The following is a 19,595-nucleotide window of genomic DNA, read 5'->3' on the forward strand; positions in this document are numbered from 1 at the left end:
GCACATTAGGAGATAAGACTTTAGTTATATGTATCAGAGATGGAACAATATCTTTAATGTTCTTGCTTTTTATTCGAAAAAAAAAAAACTAAATGATCATTGCTTTCTATTCGGACAAAAAAGAAACAGTGGCTGATCATTTGACCTGCACCTACTTGTATGTGCAAGAGGCTTTCTTGTTTTTGCCTGATGGAATTTAACCTTTTTGTTTTTATTGTGTTACATTTTTCTTGAATTTTTTGCGGTAATGATATTTTACCATCACATTCGTCATTCTCGTCTTATCATTTTTTTGATCATTTTTAAGATTTAAGTAAAAAAAATTAAGCTAAATGTCACGTAGATTGGACATGTCTTGCACTAACCGCATGTCCCCGCCGTAGCCGACGAAGCGACGCCGAGCATGATCCTCACTTTGGCGTCGCGGACCCGCTGGCGCGGCGCGATCTTGATCCGCCAGAACCCGCGGCGGCGCCGTCCCTGGCTGCCGTCGAGGCGATGGTACCCGCTCCTCTTCCAGAACCCCTTCAGTCCGCCCCGGTACAAATCCATCGTCGCCTTGTGACCGAGCGAGCAGGAGAGGTAGGTGCCGTTCATTTGGTTGGATGGCAGTGGCGGCACCGTCGATCTCACAGCACTGTGTTTCATTGCAGTGCATGCACTGTGCTTCGTAGAAAGATAACACGAATCTATTCTCGATCTTCGTGGAACATCTGCGGTTTCCTTTGGCAAGAAGAATACGGTTTGCAGGCTCAGATCGGACCGGCTGTGGAATCATCTGCAACCGGAAGTGAGGAAGCTTCGAGGCCGGTGCAAGTGGAATCGCTTCTCCTTCGCTACATGCTGACTGCAGCTGAGGCCCACCGGTGAGCGGAAACACACATGGCCGGCTGTAGAATCCTTGGAATGTCATCAGATCATTCCAAATGAAAGCTGTACTCTTCTTGCAATATGTTCCGATGTCGGCAAACGCTGCATGCACCCGTTTTCGTAGTGCGGTATACAAGATGCATTCTTAGCTTGGCGTGCAAGGTTCTCAATGATACACATCGACCATCGATTGCCGTGACCTGTATCCCCCACCGGGATTCCACGCCGGCCCAACCCCGTCCGCCATCGGCACGTGCGACCGCCATCGCCGTCGCTCAGGGTCGTCGCCCCGAGCCTCGGCAAAAGCGGGCGGCGCCCGAGACGCCGGTTCGCACGTGCCACCCCTCCGCCTCGACGCGATCCCTTAACACGTGGATCTCGCGGAGTAGTCAAAATAAGCGAATTTTAATATCCCAATAAATATTTTTAAAAATAATTATCGAATGAAAAATCGAATTTATCAATTGATAAATTCGAAGCATTTGTAGTAATAAAAAAGTGCAACTTTTTCCAGCTTGGGAAAGTAAAACGAGTGAGAGGGTGGTGAGGAATCGCTTTATATGATACCCGCACACCGAAAGCGGAGGCTCCCACTACGCTCTCGCTCGCTCCCATCACTCTCGGTCTCCATCCGAGATGGCGAAACGCTCCGCGTCGCCGGTTCCCACAATTCCCCGGGCCTTGCTCCCGCTCCTCTTGCTGCTAATGGCAGTCGCCTCCCCACCGTCGGTCTCGGCGTCGAGGGCCGTGATCAGGGACGGCACCTCCTGCACAATGTGCGCCTCTTGCGACAACCCCTGCCTGCCCGTCGTTTCCCCTCCCCCTCCACCTCCTCCTCAGCCGCCGTCCACGGCGCAGTGTCCCCCGCCGCCGTCGTCATCGTCGACGCCGGGCACCTTCTACTACTACTCCCCTCCGCCTCCGTACGGAGGAGGAGGAGGAGGCTACTACTACCCTCCTCCGGCAAACATCTACTACACGGCACCGCCGCCGCCCAACCCCTTCCTGCCATACTTCCCCTTCTACTATTACAGCCCCCCTCCACCCTCAGACCACAATTCCGTCGCCGCGCCCTCGAAACCCTTCTTCTTCGCCTTCTTCTCCTCCTCCATCCTTCTCTTCCTCTTCTTCCTAGCGTAGGAGACTCTTTTTCTTTGCCTTCCCTACATGCGCCACTACTCTTCCCGAAATATCCCTGTTAGCTCTTCCCATCCCCTCCGACCGTTCCCAAAATACCCCTGGTGCCGCAGTAAAGGCAGCGGCAGCCGGAGCCGCCGAAGAAGGCAAAAAGAGGGTGAGATTGTCTTCGCCGCTACCAGTCTCTCTCTCTCTCTCTCTCTCTGTAGCAGTAATTGTCGTTTACTCTGTTGACGTATCCTGTGATTCAGTCATTTCATTGTGGAATTCGTGTTGTAATAGTTATAGGGACAAGAACAATAATACTGAGATATGTATCGATGAATAAGTAGTTTATAATTGGATGTTTATTTAGTTTGATGGATTGATCCTAGAGCAGAGTGCAGATGAGCTTGCAGATTGACGATACGTACAAAGATGAAGAAGAAGATGGAGAGAGTACACAATCGAGGTGGTGGAAATGTCGGCGGCGGTGTATCGATCACATGGGGGAGTTTGGTAGATAACGACGCATGGGGAATGATGTGGTGGTCTGTGCGTGCAATTATTGCTGCAAGCCACCATAGTTTGGGATACGATTGCCTTCTAAACGAACGTCACTTGAGTTGCCGATTTAGGTTGGGATAGGGGCATTAACTCGGTCCAATCTAGTGGAACTCTTTTATTTGGGCCCGTCTCTATTGAGGTCGAGTCAAATCGTAATGTCTCGATTCTTTCGGGCTGCCTATCTTATCCATCACCCTCGATTCTACAACCTAAATCGATTGTTATCATCGATACTATAAGTTGCGCTACCTGATCTATCGTTAGTGCGTCGTAGACCGTCTTTGCATACGTATAATTTACGAACCGTTACGTTGTCTTTGGAACGGCACAAAGAGCAAGTCGCAACAGCCTCTTGCTTCGTCTCCGTGCCGCGTGTCAGCGTCGCCATACGACAGCTGGAGCTGTGACAAACCCTCCTCCTCGTTGCCTCCGCCGGCCCGAACGTGTTTTCGTGCGTGCCAAACTTCTCGCTCTCCTCCGCTCCTGCGTGCTTGTGTGGTTCCTTTTCGTGGGTCCCACGCGTGAAGGCTCGTTCATAGCCCTTTTAAGCCGGCCCCACCCTTTCGACATGGCCACGTGGATAGTAAGTCACCTGAGGTGGATTTGTTGCCCACTTTTCCCAACAATTATCTACACTATAATATATTTTTCTTTTTTGCACTCTTAGGCCTTATTGTTATTCATTTGTAAATAAATATAATTATGTCCATTAACATATATTAATAGTCAGGGAAAAAAAAAAGATAGTTTCAGCATCTCAATAAAATTCCTAACTCTATAATTTTTAAATCATTATTATTTAACGATAAATTAAATAAACTTATGGCCACCAATTTTACTGATCATAAATATGGCTCTTTCAACTACAATTCAAAATAAGGATAAATTAATCTAAAACAGCAAAAGAAATTGAGAACTTCTCTTTGAGTTAGAACGGGACCGATGTAGAGTTTTTGAATTTTTTTAATTCATTTTGGACTATTTTGGATGGGCAAACTTGATCTAAATCAAATTTGTCTTCCATTAGGATTAGTGTTGTAATTATACATAAATTGGAATCACAAACCACTTTGACTTGGAAACAACTTCATAACCCTAATTCTAATGAATTGTTTTAGGAATTAGATGTATGTATCGGAGAAGCTTAGTTTCTTTTGAAGTATATCTCAAATTGGATTGTATTCAACGGTATATCTCATCCAAATGCTAAGTTAACATGTGATAATGAGAATATTGTCGATTAATTATCATTTGACATGTGAGTTTCATTTAGTATCCAAATTAGAAAGAGAAGATAAATATCATCATTTCGTTGAATCTCGTATTTTGATGATGAAACTAATTGATAATTATGTTTATGTTTTGATCTGTGTTTTGAGCGACACAGATGTTTCGATCAGGATGAGACAATTAAAGCAGGAAAAATCATGTTGGGCCGAAGGAACATGTCAGGACGTCGGGCCGATGGATCGGTCGATGTATTGACAGAATGCTTCAAGCCATGAACTTGGGCATCGGGCCAAGAAGAGTGGGTATTGCGTTAAGAATATCGGAGTTGCGGAGTCAACTGGCCGATTGGGCAATAGGCTGTAGGAGAGGACGATGCGCCGAAGAATCGGACGAAGCTTCAAGGGACCAATGACATACCGGACAACTTGATTAATGCTTAGTATTAATTGTTTAGATCGAAGTTTTGTTTCACATGTGCAAGATTAACTACGATGGAAGTAAGATATGTAGCAGGAGTTACACCGGAGTCAAGACCATGATCACGTTGGGGGTTTAAGAGTTCGACGGAAGTCCAGACAGTCGTCGGAGGTTCTACAGGAACAAATCCGAGAAGTCCAAGAGCTTGCCAAAGAAGCTCGTCAGAACTCGCCAAGTGGATCGTCGCAAGTTCAGGAGTTTGCCGGAATTCCGTCGGAGCATCGTCGAAGGTTCGTCAGATGTTCGTCGGAAGTTCGTCGGAAACTCGCCGGAAGAAGCGCTTGACACACTGGAGCAAGTTGCAGTAAATGTCTTAAGAAATATCGTAGTTAGTATGTAGATTAAGTTAAAAATGGGAGGTGATCCCATTAACTTAATCCGGGGGCAATTGGGCCCTTGACAGACCGAAATTGGGCCGAATGAATCAGCCCATTCGGACCCAGAATTCCTACTAAGCGGTGGCACCGCCCAGGAGCTCAGTCTCCCAAGAAAGCTGGGCGATACAACCGCCCAGGTTAGGCGGTGGTACCGCCTGGGCTCAGTCTCCAAGCGAGATTGGGCGGTGGTACCGCCCCTGTCAGACGGTGGTACCGCCTGAGCTCGGTCTCCGAGAGGTAGTACCGCTAGGACCCCAGAAATCTGGGAGATGATATTTTTGAGCTCCAAATTCAAACTAATTTGGGGCCTATATAAACCCCACCCTTTCCTGCATGAAAGGAAATCGAAAATCCAATCTTACTATGTGATTTTTAAAGCTCAAAAGTGTTGTATAAGCTAAAAGTTCTCCTTCCTCTTTTCATCTAAGTTTCGATCATTCAAGAGAGGAGTGAAAATTCTGTAAGGGTTGTCTCCTAAGCCTGTCAAAAGGAGTGAAACTGTAAAAGGGTGGTTGACCTTCGCCTATTGAAGGAAGGCCTCTAGTAGATGCCGGTGACCTCGTCGGAGGAGGAAGCCGAAAGTGGATGTAGGTCACGTTTGACCGAACCACTCTAAAATCTGGTTTGCATTTCTTTTGTGCTAGTTATCTTAACTGCAAACTGCCTTCCTTACTTTATTTCAAATACGTTTCCGTAAGCTTTCAAAGTTATTATATGCACGAAACGACTTTTACGTCGGAATCAGATTTCTACGTACGAACGCAGTTTTAATAAGTTTTTCGCTGCACTAATTCACCCTCCCCCCCTCTTAGTGCTTTTGATCCTAACACATTTACCCATCTATTCACATAGACAATGGTTTAAAATAAACGCTTTTGATCCAAACACATTTACCCATCTATTCACATAGACAATGGTTTAAAATAAACGATTATAGATTATTCATTTCTTTGTCCCCCACATGAATAAAAGGTCAAACATAAATTATTAGAGGTGATTAGTGATTATCATACTATAAAAAGCTTATATTTAATGCAATAAAAAAGGGATCACCTTTTGACCACTCAATCTACGCTCATCATCTATCTCAATTTATTAATTTGGAAGTTGAAGAGATGGAAACCTTTCCTTATATCAATCGTCATGCAAATAGTATCTTAAGAATTTAACAGATGTATCTTGAACAATCACGTTAGGTTCGACCAAAATGTCAACAATTTTTTCTTATAATAATAAAAAAATATACAATGTTTTAATTAATAAAACAGCATACATTTTATTCATTAATTAGATGAGCTATATATGAATTTAAATAATTATTTTTCACCTTGTTAATCATGTAAAAAATAATAAAGAACTAATAGACCATAAAAGGTGAAGGAAAGCATTAATATTAAGATCGGACAATCTCTCTCTATCTCTCAAATCTATCTCTGAAATCTAATTTGAATGTAGAAGAGATTACATCGAGAACTCGTTTTATCTTTGTTTAGAGAACAAGTGCACAATTACATTGGGAGCCTTCTATACCTCATTCAACATACATCGATTCTGTTGATACGGATCAATCTAAACCTGTTCAAATCAATCAACCCGTTAAAAGATGATCACCAATACTGATGTTAGATGATACTATTTTTAAAATCTTATTTAAAAATTAAAATAAATCAATTAGTTTATGATACAACATATTTTGGAATCCCGGACACGTCACAGCTGATATCACACGCAAAGTCAGAACCGTACCGAGAAGTTGTTCCACCTATCCCGTCCCGAGAGCTTGGGGCGATGCCGTCTGATGCGGCTTCGCACGCCTCGAGACGACGATCGGTTAGAGGCGTTGTCCCATCCCTCGAGGGTCGATGACTACGTCGAATCGACGTGCTATCGATCCTCGTACAATAATACATAACCCCGAGCCGGTCTTCGGCTAGATGAGGCATAAAAAAAGAATTATACCCACTACTGACTTGATCGTCGGAGGGGCCAAAGTCGAGAATCACCCGACGAAGATCATTTTTGCAGGGAAGCGTCACCACCTACGGGTCGCGAACGTCCCACCTTGAAAATCCCCGATTGATATCTCCAAGGCGAGTTGTCAACCGGTCCGGATCCCGACTGACGTCAACCAGCATCCCTTCCCAAGGGCACGACCACCTCGTCATCCAGCTCATTCTGCAGAAGGCTCTCGAATTCGACCCATGAATCTAGCCGTACTAACTCATCAGCCACTGTATATTTGTTCGTTAACGTTTATTTGACAAAGCAATGTATTGAGATCAAATTCCGCCTCCTTCACTTGCAAAATAATTGAAATCCAATACAATTTTGATGTCTATTTTTCGATAAAATAGGGAAATGTTGTTAATTTTGGGATGGTCAAAGGAGAGACAGAGCAACTTTGACTTGTTTTATTTGTGTGGTCACAGTCCGATGGTTGGTGTCACGTCTTCTATTTATCCACCCCACGCTGAGTTGTTTGTCCCGCGACCCAAACATTTCATGCGCCACGTCAGCCTCGTGACTTATCTCATAAATCATGTCTTTGTTACACCCATCAAATCACAACTAAACTTGTCCAAATTCATTATTATTATTATTATTATTATTGATATACTATTTAAAACTTTTAAACAATAGAAGGTTCGAAATTTTATGTTTCGATTTTTCGGCCGATCGAACCGAGTCAATTAAGACAACTAAAAAGTAAAATAAAAAATAAATACATTTTTAATGTATTCTTTAAACATGATTGGATTCGAGCAATGAGATCGATAGTGGACGATGGAATCTTTCTGCATGGGACGGGAAGAGGGGACGAATTTATTCGAGAATAAATAAAAATAATAATCTTAATTGAAAATGAAGTGGCATTCGATGAGATTAGGGCACGCAGGTAAATATCAAAACGAGAGGTGCTCCGAGATAAAGATTAATAATGGATTAATTTTGAAGTAAATAATATTAAGTTAAATTATTAATAAAGAATTAATAATCTAAATCCGACAAGATGTGGAACTACCATCTGTCATACATGTACAAACGGAACAGCCAACCACAAAACCCAAATAATGCCTTCTTCCCCCTTTCTCTCTTCGTATTCCCATCTATTGCCTTCCTTTTCCATGGATTCCTTCCTTCTCCCGTCCAGATAAAAAACGACCGACACACCTCATGTCCTTCCGGCACTTCCTACCATCGCTCTGGTCTCCCACCACCTCCTTGCCATCTCTATCTTGAGCTCCCTTAGCGACTTCACCGCGAGGAGGAAGAGGAAGGAGAGAAGAGAGATAAGAGGAGAGGATGTCGGTGCTCGGGCGGTGCTTGGGGGAGAGGCGGGTGCGGCAGCTGCATCGGGCGCTTCGCAATGGGCGGCTGACCCTGCTCTGCCTCGTCATGACCATCGTCGTCCTCCGAGGTACCATCGGCGCCGGTCGCTTCGGCACCCCGGAGCAGGACCTCCACGACATCCGCCGCCTCCTCCACAGCCATCCCCATCACCCCCACCGCGCCCTCACTGAGCAGCAGCCGCAGCATACCGATTCCAACGGCGCCGAAGAGGAGGAGGATCCGCCGCGCGATCCGTCGAAGCCCTACTCCCTGGGCCCCAAGATCTCCGATTGGGACGAGCAGCGCGCCGACTGGCTCCGCCGCCACCCGGAGCGGCCGAACTTTCTGGGCTCCACTAAGCCGCGCGTCCTCCTGGTGACGGGATCCTCCCCGAAGCCCTGCGAGAACCCTGTGGGCGACCACTACCTGCTCAAGTCCATCAAGAACAAGATCGACTACTGCCGCGTCCACGGCATCGAGATCTTCTACAACTTGGCCCTCCTCGACGCCGAGATGGCGGGCTTCTGGGCCAAGCTGCCCCTGATCCGCTCCCTCCTCCTCGCCCATCCGGAGGTGGAGTTCCTGTGGTGGATGGACAGCGACGCCATGTTCACCGATATGGCCTTCGAGCTCCCCTGGGAGCGCTACGCCCCCTTCAACCTCGTTTTGCACGGCTGGAACGAGATGGTCTACGACGACCGCAACTGGATCGGCCTCAACACCGGCAGCTTCCTCCTCCGCAACTGCCAGTGGTCGCTCGACCTCCTCGACGTCTGGGCGCCTATGGGCCCCAAGGGCAAGACCCGTACCGAGGCGGGCAAGGTCCTCACCGCCTTCCTCAAGGACCGCCCCGTCTTCGAGGCCGACGACCAGTCCGCCATGGTCTACCTCCTTGTCACCCAGCGTGACCGGTGGGGTGACAAGGTCTACCTCGAGAGCGCCTACTACCTCCACGGTTACTGGGGCATCCTTGTTGACCGCTACGAGGAGATGATCGAGAACTACCACCCGGGCCTTGGCGACCACCGCTGGCCCCTCGTCACCCACTTCGTCGGCTGCAAGCCGTGCGGCAAGTTTGGGGATTATCCCGTGGAGCGCTGCCTCAAGCAGATGGATCGCGCTTTCAACTTTGGGGACAATCAGATCTTGCAGATGTACGGGTTCACCCACAAGTCGCTTGCCAGCAGAAAGGTGAAGCGGATCAGGAATGAGACCAGTAACCCGCTGGAGCTGAAGGATGAACTGGGGTTGCTGCATCCGGCGTTCAAGGCCACCAAAGTCACTGGCACAGCATCCTGAGTAACTTCTTTTTTCTTCTGTACCTCTTGTTCTTTTCTAGTTAAATTTAGAGCTATTGTCATCATGGGAGGCTTAATTATCTAAAGATATATTTATGTTGTATTGGTGTTCAATATCAGAGAGTTCCTGACATATGAATATGCATCAAGGATAGGAATAGTAATCTTCTTTTATTCCATTTCTTTTATTTGTTGCCACTTGCTTATCCTTGAGGATCCTCAGATTTATCTAAATGTGAAAAGAGATTATTGTCATCTTTTGGTTTGGACATGAAGTAAAGTCACAGACAAAAATAACACTATGTTGTCAGTAGAAATATAGAGTTTTGTTGTAGATGTTCCTGTTTCCTGCAAAGGTTTGTTTGTTCTGTGAAGTAAAGGAGGACCACTGTAGTGTTTGCTTGGATGCTACTTGTCTTGCTATTGACATGGTCAGGTCCTTATACCCAATGAGCACCTCAATGGGTCACTTGTTTCATTTCTAAAAATGATAGTCTGCATAAACTTTATTTTGTCACAATACATGAAGCAAAGGTCACAAGTTGTTATGCTATACAGTCAGATCTGCTTGTACAATTATTGTTATGTATTCGTCTGTTTGTTCTGTTCAGTACAAGTTTTGAGCTTTTGATAGATGAAGGTATTGGATAAACCACTGGCGCCATGGCATCTAGTTTTAAGTCATGTGTTGTGACCTATCTGGTTATTGTTACTTGGATCCTGGACAGTATTTCTTCGGATTCAAATGGAAAAGTTCAGTTCTTAAATTGATTTTATTGGAAAAGGAATATACAAGAGCTCTTTTAATTCTCTTCTGGTAATGGCTAAACATCAGCTCTCTTCATTTTTCTCTATAGAAGCTGAAATCTGTCATGTTATGCAGAGAATTGAGCTATTTTTGCAATATGTAAATATTTCTGTTGCAATTTTTTGTCTCATTGCTACCATTGAATCCTAATATTTAAACGATTATGGCAGTCTTGTTGATTTTGTCAAAGCTCTATCTTCCTATCTTCATGTTAATTATACATCAGCTCTCTTCTTTCTTTTGTTATATATTCGGAGAATTGGGATTTTTTTTTTTTGCAATTTGGCAACATATCAATTGAACTTTCCATGTTATTGCTACCACTGAATCCTGACATTAATAGACTATGAAATTCTCATTGATCATTTCAAGTTTTTACCTTCCTTTCATAATCTTGAACACACTATTAAAAGACTTATGAAATTCTCATTGACATTTAGTGGCTTCTTTGCTGATCCATGCTAAGATGTGCATACTAATGATCAGTGAGATGTACCTATTACAAGCCAAATTACTTTTCATGTAAGTGTCAAGTCCTGATCTCTTATAGACTGTGCCAATTTTCTTAATAGTCTTCTCAGTTCTCTCATACCCAGTTGTTGTTCAAATTGTTGAGCTAATAAAGAAGGTATTTTGCCAATAGAAGTTAATTTTATTGTGATCTGAGAAAGTTATGACCCTAGTTGTGCATTATTTTATTTTTGTCGCATGTTACACCCAAAAGTTATAGCTTCTGACAGACAAAAATACCAGTCAAGCCACTAGCATCATGACATCGAGTCCTTGTTTAGGTTTTTGAACTTGTGAAGTTCAGCATTGTTTTATTCTATTAAATTATGATGTTTGCTGTACTTTCGATTGGGCTTGCTGTGCTTTTGATGTATTAATAACAGACTTATGTATTCTTAAAATATGTTATAGGATGATAAAATTTCCATCGGAGCTTATGATGCTACAATAACACTAGTTTGAAACTAGAGGGGAAGCCCTGATGCCATGTTAAGGTTGTGACCTGATTTATCAGGATTTGAGTCATTGAAACATAATTTTTAACTTGCAAGGGTTAGGTTGTGTACACTGACCTCCCATGATCCACATGCACCTCAGTACCCCTTTTTGTTCACTAGTTTGCAACCTTAGCTTCTTGTCTATTTTCCTGTCATCATACCAGAGCGTCAATTCTTTCCTGAATTGATTCTGCATCTTTTGAGTATGATCTTTTCAAGTTCATTGATCAACACGGAGAGGTGCATACAAAAGCTAGGAAAGGATTATTCCTATTGTGACCTGCATTTTTAAGTAACTTTCTCATGTAAATAGCACATCCTTGACGTCGCATACTGTTTCAAAATTCTGAAAAACTTGTAGACTCTATTAGGACCAGCGGTGTTAAGCCGTTCTGTACCATGGAGCATCTAAGCTTGTTTTCTGCCCCAAAATGGTGAGACGAATCTTCTTCTCTGCTAAGTAGGCTAAATCATCTTTTCCCTTGTGCGGCATTCCAAATTGTTCTTGTATTCATTTTCTTAGCTGTTTGGGCTATATTGACAGGTATATTTTCCTCTCATCACATTAAAGCTTTGATTTTATACAGAATTGCTTTTGAATCAGCTCTTTAAATTCATTGATTGATGTGGATAGGTGCATGAAGAAAACTAGAAAAATAATATTCTTAATTTTCACATTACAAGCAGCTTTATGAAAATGCAGTCTTGATCTCACATAACAGCTTAAAACCTATCTGCTACAAGGAACATTAGGCTTTTTTTATTTTGACCCAAAATATGAAAGGAAAACTTCTCTGCTAAGTAGACTAAATCATCTTGTCCCTGTTTTACATTCCAAATGATTCTTGGGTTCATTTTCTGAAACTGTTGTTAGATTACTTCCTTTAATGAGTCCCCCAGTTGTAAGTCCTAATAACTAGATGCAAACAATATATCTTTAAACTCTGTAGAATCTGGAGCTTTGTAGCTTTTATTGTGAGGCGTGAATCTTTTGTTAATTATAACTTTTGTTACATCCAGTTAGTCTTCTCTATGCGAAAAACATTTTCTTATTAAATAAACAGTATAAATCTCTTTTAACCCAAATTGTATAATTGTATAAGTGCTCCAAATTTTGTTCATTTTAGAACATTTATTGAGTTTCTAGCTTTTTAGCATTAAGTATGGGATTGCAGGATGTGTGAGATAACCTAAATGACACTCAAACAAAGGAATTTTCAATGCTGTTCACATGCATGTCTCATATTAATATGCTTATATGGCAATTGGTTGCATTCAAGGCCCTGAGATTTAATGCCAACTTGAGAGACCTTTCTTCTTTTGTTTGATTGCATTCAGGTTTCTACTTTGTGCTTTTAGTTACCTACAAAACAAGTGATAATTTATATTTGCTATCAACCATGCTAGGAAACTGAATTATTTGTCACATTTAGGGGCATGCATGATAAATATTTCGAAAATCAAATTATAACAACACGATAGACTGAGCATGCTCAACATCTGTCTTTGATAATGTTCTTATCAATCTATCAAATTGTGAAACTAATTTTTACATTTTATATGCATATGTTGCATTTATTCAGTAACATTAGATCCTGTCAGGTTCTAGGCAACTATGTTGTTATTTCTAAAGGTAATTTTTGTCTCATGGAGACTAATTTCTGATATTTAGACTAGTAGATGATTCTCTCAGCAACACCATCAGAAATCCATCTCATAATATTTATACTACTTTATCAATTTCCCTAAATTAATCTCATTTGTTCATATCACTTCTGATATAGATCGGCTGTCATAAGAAATATCTTTCGATGGTCATATGCATGTATTTATTGACTTCCAAACCAATATACTAACAAGCTCTACGTGCTTATTACATATTAAGACTTCAGCCTTCTTACAAGCTAAACCAGACGTGGAGTTCTCAAGCGACAACCTTGCACTTTCCACTGATCGGCTCCCAAATGGCCGGTAGGAGAAACCTCCGGCCACCGGCGCCGAAAGCGTTAAAGCTGGCTTCGCTCTTGTCATTGATCAACAGGTTTCCGGGATTCCCCGGATAGGCACCCTCCCCGAATATTCCGGCGCAGGCGGTGGCGGCCTCCAGCGGCGCAAGCCGGTCGCCCTGGTAGTAGCCATCGCGGAACGGGTTCGTGACGGCCCCCGCAATCACCGTGGCGATGTTGATAATGGTCCCGTCCACGCCGACCCCGTTCGGCGCCACCAGTGGCGGCCTCGGCGGCCCGTATGCCGGGGCAGCGTACGGCCATGCGCAGAGGCCGGGGCACTGCGTCCCCGGGTCGCCGACGTGGGCCATGACCACCCGTTTCCCGGTCGGCATCAGAACCGTGCTGTGGAAGCCGCATGAGCTCGTGCAGAACTGACCGACGGTCACGTCGGAGGACGTCAGGACCATATAGACGCCGGTGGCGTCGAGGGGCAACGAGCCTTTCGCCACGGAGCTTCTCACCAGGTCGGCTAAGTTGGAATGGGTGAGAGATCGTCCCAGGGAGTAAGCCCGGTCGGATGTCTGGGCGGCGACCTCGACGGTTGCTGACGCAGGCTTCCCGGTGTAGTCTTTGTACTGTTGCACGGTTGACCACCATTTTGACACAGTGGGTTGCGGCGAAGGCGAAGACCGAAAGGAGGCGAAGAAGTCGGAGATGGCGGCTCGGTGGGCGGCGGTGAATGAGCCATACCATATGATATAGATGTTGATGGGTGAGCTGAGGAGGGAGCCATTGTGGTAGTGGAGGGTGGTGGAAAGAGCGGCTAAAGAAGAAGATGATGGTAGAGCCAAGGAAGCAAGGATAAGCAAAGTTGGAAGCATGGTTGTAGTGGACTTGGCCATGCTTTTTAAGTGTGGTCTTCATGTTTCGGATGTGGCTGCCTCTTTATAGAGGCTTGGAGTTTGGGACTACATGGAGATTGGTTGCTGAATCAATGATGATTGATTGAAGAGATATTGTTTACAATATTTTTTCGATTGTTCTGAGTTTACTATAAAGTATTTCATAAAGAAAGATTCTAGTTATACAAAATAGTGGCTCTTAGATAATATTCAACGTATTCCTACTATCACATGCTTAGTTAAAATTATCTAAGTTATAAGAGATCGTTATGTTATCCATCTGCAAAGGATTAATCTAATTACAATCTCGTTCAAACATATAAAAGAATAAATTGATTAGTTCTGAAAACGAGTGATAGACAAGTAATTCGGTAAACACTTGGTGTGGAAGAGAGAAATGAGAAAATAATAACTTTATAAGATAAACAAATAGCTGCAAGTCTACAAATGACTACTCACTAGATGTTATACACGTTGGCAGGTTTACGTAGGTTTTATGTGTGAACTTGTGAATCCAATTAATGTCCAATATTATCCTAAACTCCCATTTAGTCTTATGTCACTTGGGTGATTGACATTTCGTACCATAATATAGTCTATAGAAAATAGGTTATTACACACTAAAACTAGACCATTTTAGGATAGTTTTATCCATTCTGGTAAATAGTCATTTTGCAACCGTACAAACTATTTCTGCTCATAATTTTTAAGAAAAAAAATATAAAATAAGATAAAATATACTGCCAAACATATGTATATACAAACAAAAGTGATGAACGGTTCATAGACATAGGTGTTGCGGGTGCACGACGACCATCCATGATATTCTCCCCCACTTAAATTGTCAATACCCTCGTTGACGTCTTGTTAGTAAGCTTTACTAATTGCCTCTTCATATTGTAGGGCGCCTTTAGATTGTTAATTAGCTTCTATTTGCGGAAGCTTTTGCTACTTCACCAAATACTCAATCTGCTCTACACCATTGAGTAGTTTTGTGATGCGATCCATTAAATTGACTTCAACTCGCTTTTCATAAGAGGCTCTAGTAGAGAGTATATGAGTTAGAAAACTTCAGAAAGCATCTTGCATATCTGAGCGATAGGTTTTCAAGTTACTTGAAAAATATTATAAATTTTGAGCTATGTCAGCAGTTACAACTTGTAGGAGATATTGCTTATTCCATTGATAATTGGGAAGGGTCCTTCGCACACCAATTCCTTATGGACTTTATGTCTAAAAAACTAGAGTGATACTGGTTGGAGCTTTACTAGTATCAAGTTGTCAACTTTAAACTCTTATGATCGTTTTTTCGAATTTGTCCACTTCTTTATTTTTTTTTTGACTGTGTTCTCCAAATAAAATCAAATAATATTTGTATTTCGATATCGTTAGTTTATAAAGTGATATACTAATGTTGTTGGTGATTATATGTGACTGTAGGGACGTAAAAGAGTCACGTGATATATACTAAATTTGATCTATGTTAATCTTGATTAGTTTAAGTCATATTCATTGTTAAACTTCAAAATTTCAACATTAATGAGTAGTCTAAGACTCTTTTTGGAATTTGATATAAAAAACAATGGCACATAAACAACCCAGTGACACATCAGTTTGTTCGATTGATACATCAATCGGAATTTGGTCCCATGAGATTGGTAACATGGCATCAAGAAAGATACTGATTCGATGATGTCGATAGTTGACAAACCTGAGCTTAGAACAAGCGTTTATACTGTAACCACAGCTCTTATAATTTGGCATACGATCTCACAAATTGTTGATGATCAAATTACTCACATAATTTGTAAATCAGACTAACTTATAAATAAAAATAAGAAATAATCTTTTAGAATACAATCTTTATGATCAATCAAAGACATATTTAAGTTGGAATCAGGATTCGTCCGGTGTAACATCACTGGTCCTACTAATCTAATGAAAGATTCGATCGAAGACTAATCTTCGATATGCTAATCGAGACAAGGAACCTACTCTACCTCTTCACGATAAGCTACTTGTTGCCGGAGCAAATTAAGATGACCTTAGTCCAGCTAGAGGTCAATCCATGTTGCTGAAGCACGAAAGATCGAAATAGCTAAGTTATTCAAGGATTGAACAGTGATTGATGTGTTGGTGGTCGAATGAAGTTTTCAGCAGATTTTATGTTAGGATATGACAGAGTTATCAATCAGAGTCTAATATAAGTACACAGTTTGCATGAACTAAAAAACCCTTCCTCCACCTCACATGTGATTGTCATTATAGCCGTGAGGGGCTTAATATGGTCAGTGAATTGGATATGGAAGGATTTGCTATGAAATCAAACAAAAAGTGAAATCACCACAAGGAGTAGTGTGCTTGCAAATTTTAAGATTTTAATTGGATCACACGCAATCTCCCTTTGGAATTGCATACAATCGAATGAGAGAATTGATAAGGTGGCTCCCAGAGATCCATATGTTGGTGCTGTGAATGCAAAATATGGCCATTGATTAGTTTAAACTTTTAGAATTTATTCTAGATAAGCTTGTGTGCAAGAGGGGATAAAGATTTTGATTATGTTGCCTAGCATTGAAATCTATACAATTTAATTATTAGAGAAACATTCATCGTCGTACCGTATGCATCACATACTTAAGGACGAGAGATTTTATTCATATTCGTAGTGTCAAGATATCAAATGATTAAATTGTTGAGGGAATATCTCTCGTATTCATATTTGATGGTGTGGTTATCGATGATGTCTCTTTCAACTCGACTTGATCTTTGGATGTTGTTAGGAAGTGATTTACAAGAAGATGAGTGGATGCTCTTAGACTTTCCGATGATGCTCGTATAAGGATTGAGATAAAAAAGTGAAGTCACGATTGAATAGTAATTAACTTTGATAACGATATGATTATCGTATCATTGGGTCCCACCTCTAGTGTCGATTAGGGGGGTTGAACTTTCCAACTATCAGTATTCTTATAATTTAGAAAAATATTTATTGTTTTTATTTGGAGATGACGGTATGATTGGGCTTCTCGGACTTTAAGAGGTCTTTATCATTTTTCGTGACACATTTGATGTGTTGACGGATTAGGCGATGCTCGTTTTCTCTCACATTACCATTTAACCACAGCGTAGAAATAGAAAGAGAACTGAATGAAGTTAATCTCACTCCCAATTAATTCATGGCCTCGTAATACTCATGGAAAACTTATGGCCTCGTAATACTCATGGAAATTAATTCAATTCATTAATCCATCCATTTCTAATCTATCCAATTAGATCAAACTAAATATATGATATTTTTTTAAAAAATAATATTTTTATTTGATTTGAGAAAATAATTTTTCTCTATGATATTCCTGCTTGATTTATAATTTTTAATAATATTTAGTTTTAAGTAGATATTGAAGTTATTATACATGTAAAATATCCCTAAACTAATCGCTACTACAACAATAGTTGACCTTTGGAGAATCGTCCATTTTGATTTCAATCACCATTCCATTTGGCCAAATCACGACAAGAATCTATTCAAATATTTCGTTCATTACAACCTGAAGAAACGAGGATAAGCAGCCATCGCATGCCAACTGTGCGCATTCCATTCATGGACGAGGCGATCTTCCCACCGCTGGCCTCTAGATAAGAACAAAACCCTCCGATCAACCCGACGGCATCAGAATAGAGAACTGTAGAGGCAGCTAAAGCTCCAGAGATCTAGAAATGGCAGACCGACTTGTCTACTCTCCGCTTCGGACTGCATTGTTAATCTCGGTCTTGGCAGTCCTATCAAGTATTCTTTCTTCCTCTCTTCCTTCCTCTGTTGTAGTGTTAACTGTATGTACAGGGACAGTGTGGATTACCAACTCGTGTTTCTGCGTTCAGGCGTGCATGGCATCGGCGTCAACTACGGTTTGGTTGGCGACAACCTACCCAAGCCCAGAGCGGTGGTGGATCTCTACAAATCCAACAATATCGATGGCATGAGGATCTTTAATCCAAACCATGACGTCCTCGAAGCCCTACGAGGATCCAACATCACACTCATCGTTGGCGTTGAGCACAAAGATCTCCAACCTCTGGCCTCCGATGCTTCCGCAGCTACCAACTGGGTTCAGACCAACATAGTACCCTACTCGCCCAGCGTCTCCTTCCGCTACGTAGTCGTCGGCAACGAGGTCATCCCCGGAGATTTGGCGCAGTACGTCTTCCCCGCCATGCAAAATATCCAAACCGCACTCGATTCCGCCGGCCTACAAGTCAACGTCTCAACCTCGGTCGCGCTATCTGTTCTCGGCTCATCGTATCCTCCGTCCGCCGGTGCTTTCACTCCGGAAGCACAAACCTACATGAAACCCATCATACAGTTTCTCGCCAGCAGTGGATCCCCGCTCCTCGTCAACGTGTATCCTTACTTCGCCTACAGAGACAACGCTGATCAGATCGCGCTGTCCTATGCCCTGTTCACCTCCGAAGGAGTGGTGGTGACTGATGGAGCATATGGTTACAAGAACCTATTCGACGCAATGCTGGATGCGACCTATGCGGCGATGGAGAAGGTGGGAGGGAAGGATGTGGCCGTCGTGGTGACCGAGAGTGGCTGGCCATCAGATGGCGGCTTTGCAGCAAATATCAGCAATGCTCACACATACATCCAGAATCTGATCGATCACGTTGGGGAAGGAACACCAAGAAGACCTGCACCGATCGAAGCCTACATATTTGCCATGTTTAACGAGAACCAAAAGGAAGCAGGAACGGAGCGAAACTTCGGTCTCTTTTACCCGGATGAGCAACCCGTCTACCCATTAAGCTTTGTTTAGCCAAAACATGGTGGAAGAACTCATTCCTATATCTCAAAACGCAAAACCATAAGGCACCGGAAGAACTCCCAAAATTCTGGTCCTTCAAGTCTCGCACTAGGGAATACCCATGTTTAGGAAACTTAGAAGGGTTATCTTTCTCGATGAATCAACGTTGTTAGGGCTCACCAAATAAAGAAGATATTTTCCAATCGAATAATGCACTTCTTATTATGAACATCAGCATCTGTGTGCCTTCACATGTGGATATATCAGTTGTAATTATAGGGAGGAGGGGAGATGAACTAGTGGTGAGAATTGCAATGAAGAGATAAATGAATCTGTATGTGAATCATGTCATATAAGAAGAATTTAGTGATACGAATATTAATCTTACTAGTTCTGGGGTTGTAGTGATGTGAATGCTGCTCCAACAAGGAAGGCCTAAGCCGATACGAAGGATACACCTCGAAGGAATAACTCCGATACTAATTATGCACTAAAATATATTGTTCGGGGTTTGGATCCAAATCGAGTCTAGAGTCCGAGCTCGTCATAATAAGCTTTGGAGTTAAGGATGAAGTGGTTTTATAAGGTCTCCTATAAAACTACATTAGGGGTACACCCCATAAAAATCACATATGATGCTTAAATTAATAAAGAAATTGGGGAATTCATAAGAAGAGTTGGTGTACACTCAAATTATTCGAGATAGTCATAAAAAAACACCTTAGGCCTTTTTATGGAGAGCTTTAATAACTATAGGAATTAAGCGAGGAGTTAAAGTATAGAAAATCGATGGTACTTATTAGTCATTACTTGATCGCGACGATGTCAATCAAATTGTTAAACATTACGATTAGTG

The 19,595-nt window shown here is 42.3% G+C and overlaps 4 protein-coding genes across 4 annotated transcripts; 3 read left to right on the top strand and 1 right to left on the bottom strand.

The window, feature by feature from the left end:
- The first annotated feature begins 1,506 nt into the window (after window positions 1-1,506).
- On the top strand, window positions 1,507-2,010 carry LOC135680363 (extensin-1-like). Its single transcript, XM_065194244.1, has one exon. It carries the CDS (start codon window positions 1,507-1,509, stop codon window positions 2,008-2,010), a length of 504 nt encoding a protein of 167 aa, XP_065050316.1.
- A 5,710-nt stretch (window positions 2,011-7,720) lies between these two features.
- On the top strand, window positions 7,721-9,444 carry LOC135588050 (probable xyloglucan 6-xylosyltransferase 1). The gene has a single exon (XM_065079983.1). The coding sequence runs from the start codon at window positions 7,941-7,943 to the stop codon at window positions 9,264-9,266; it is 1,326 nt and encodes a 441-aa protein (XP_064936055.1). The 5' UTR covers window positions 7,721-7,940; the 3' UTR covers window positions 9,267-9,444.
- A 3,560-nt stretch (window positions 9,445-13,004) lies between these two features.
- Window positions 13,005-13,931, bottom strand: LOC135680365 (protein PHOSPHATE-INDUCED 1 homolog). Its single transcript, XM_065194245.1, has one exon. It carries the CDS (start codon window positions 13,929-13,931, stop codon window positions 13,005-13,007), a length of 927 nt encoding a protein of 308 aa, XP_065050317.1.
- A 3,179-nt stretch (window positions 13,932-17,110) lies between these two features.
- On the top strand, window positions 17,111-18,870 carry LOC103995487 (glucan endo-1,3-beta-glucosidase-like). Its single transcript, XM_009416083.3, has 3 exons — window positions 17,111-17,118; window positions 17,636-17,721; window positions 17,814-18,870. Exons 1-3 carry the CDS (start codon window positions 17,111-17,113, stop codon window positions 18,749-18,751), a joined length of 1,032 nt encoding a protein of 343 aa, XP_009414358.2. The 3' UTR covers window positions 18,752-18,870.
- Window positions 18,871-19,595: the final 725 nt, after the last annotated feature.

This window comes from Musa acuminata, chromosome BXJ1-8, assembly GCF_036884655.1.
Source record: "Musa acuminata AAA Group cultivar baxijiao chromosome BXJ1-8, Cavendish_Baxijiao_AAA, whole genome shotgun sequence".
NCBI classification, from domain to species: Eukaryota; Viridiplantae; Streptophyta; class Magnoliopsida; order Zingiberales; family Musaceae; genus Musa; species Musa acuminata.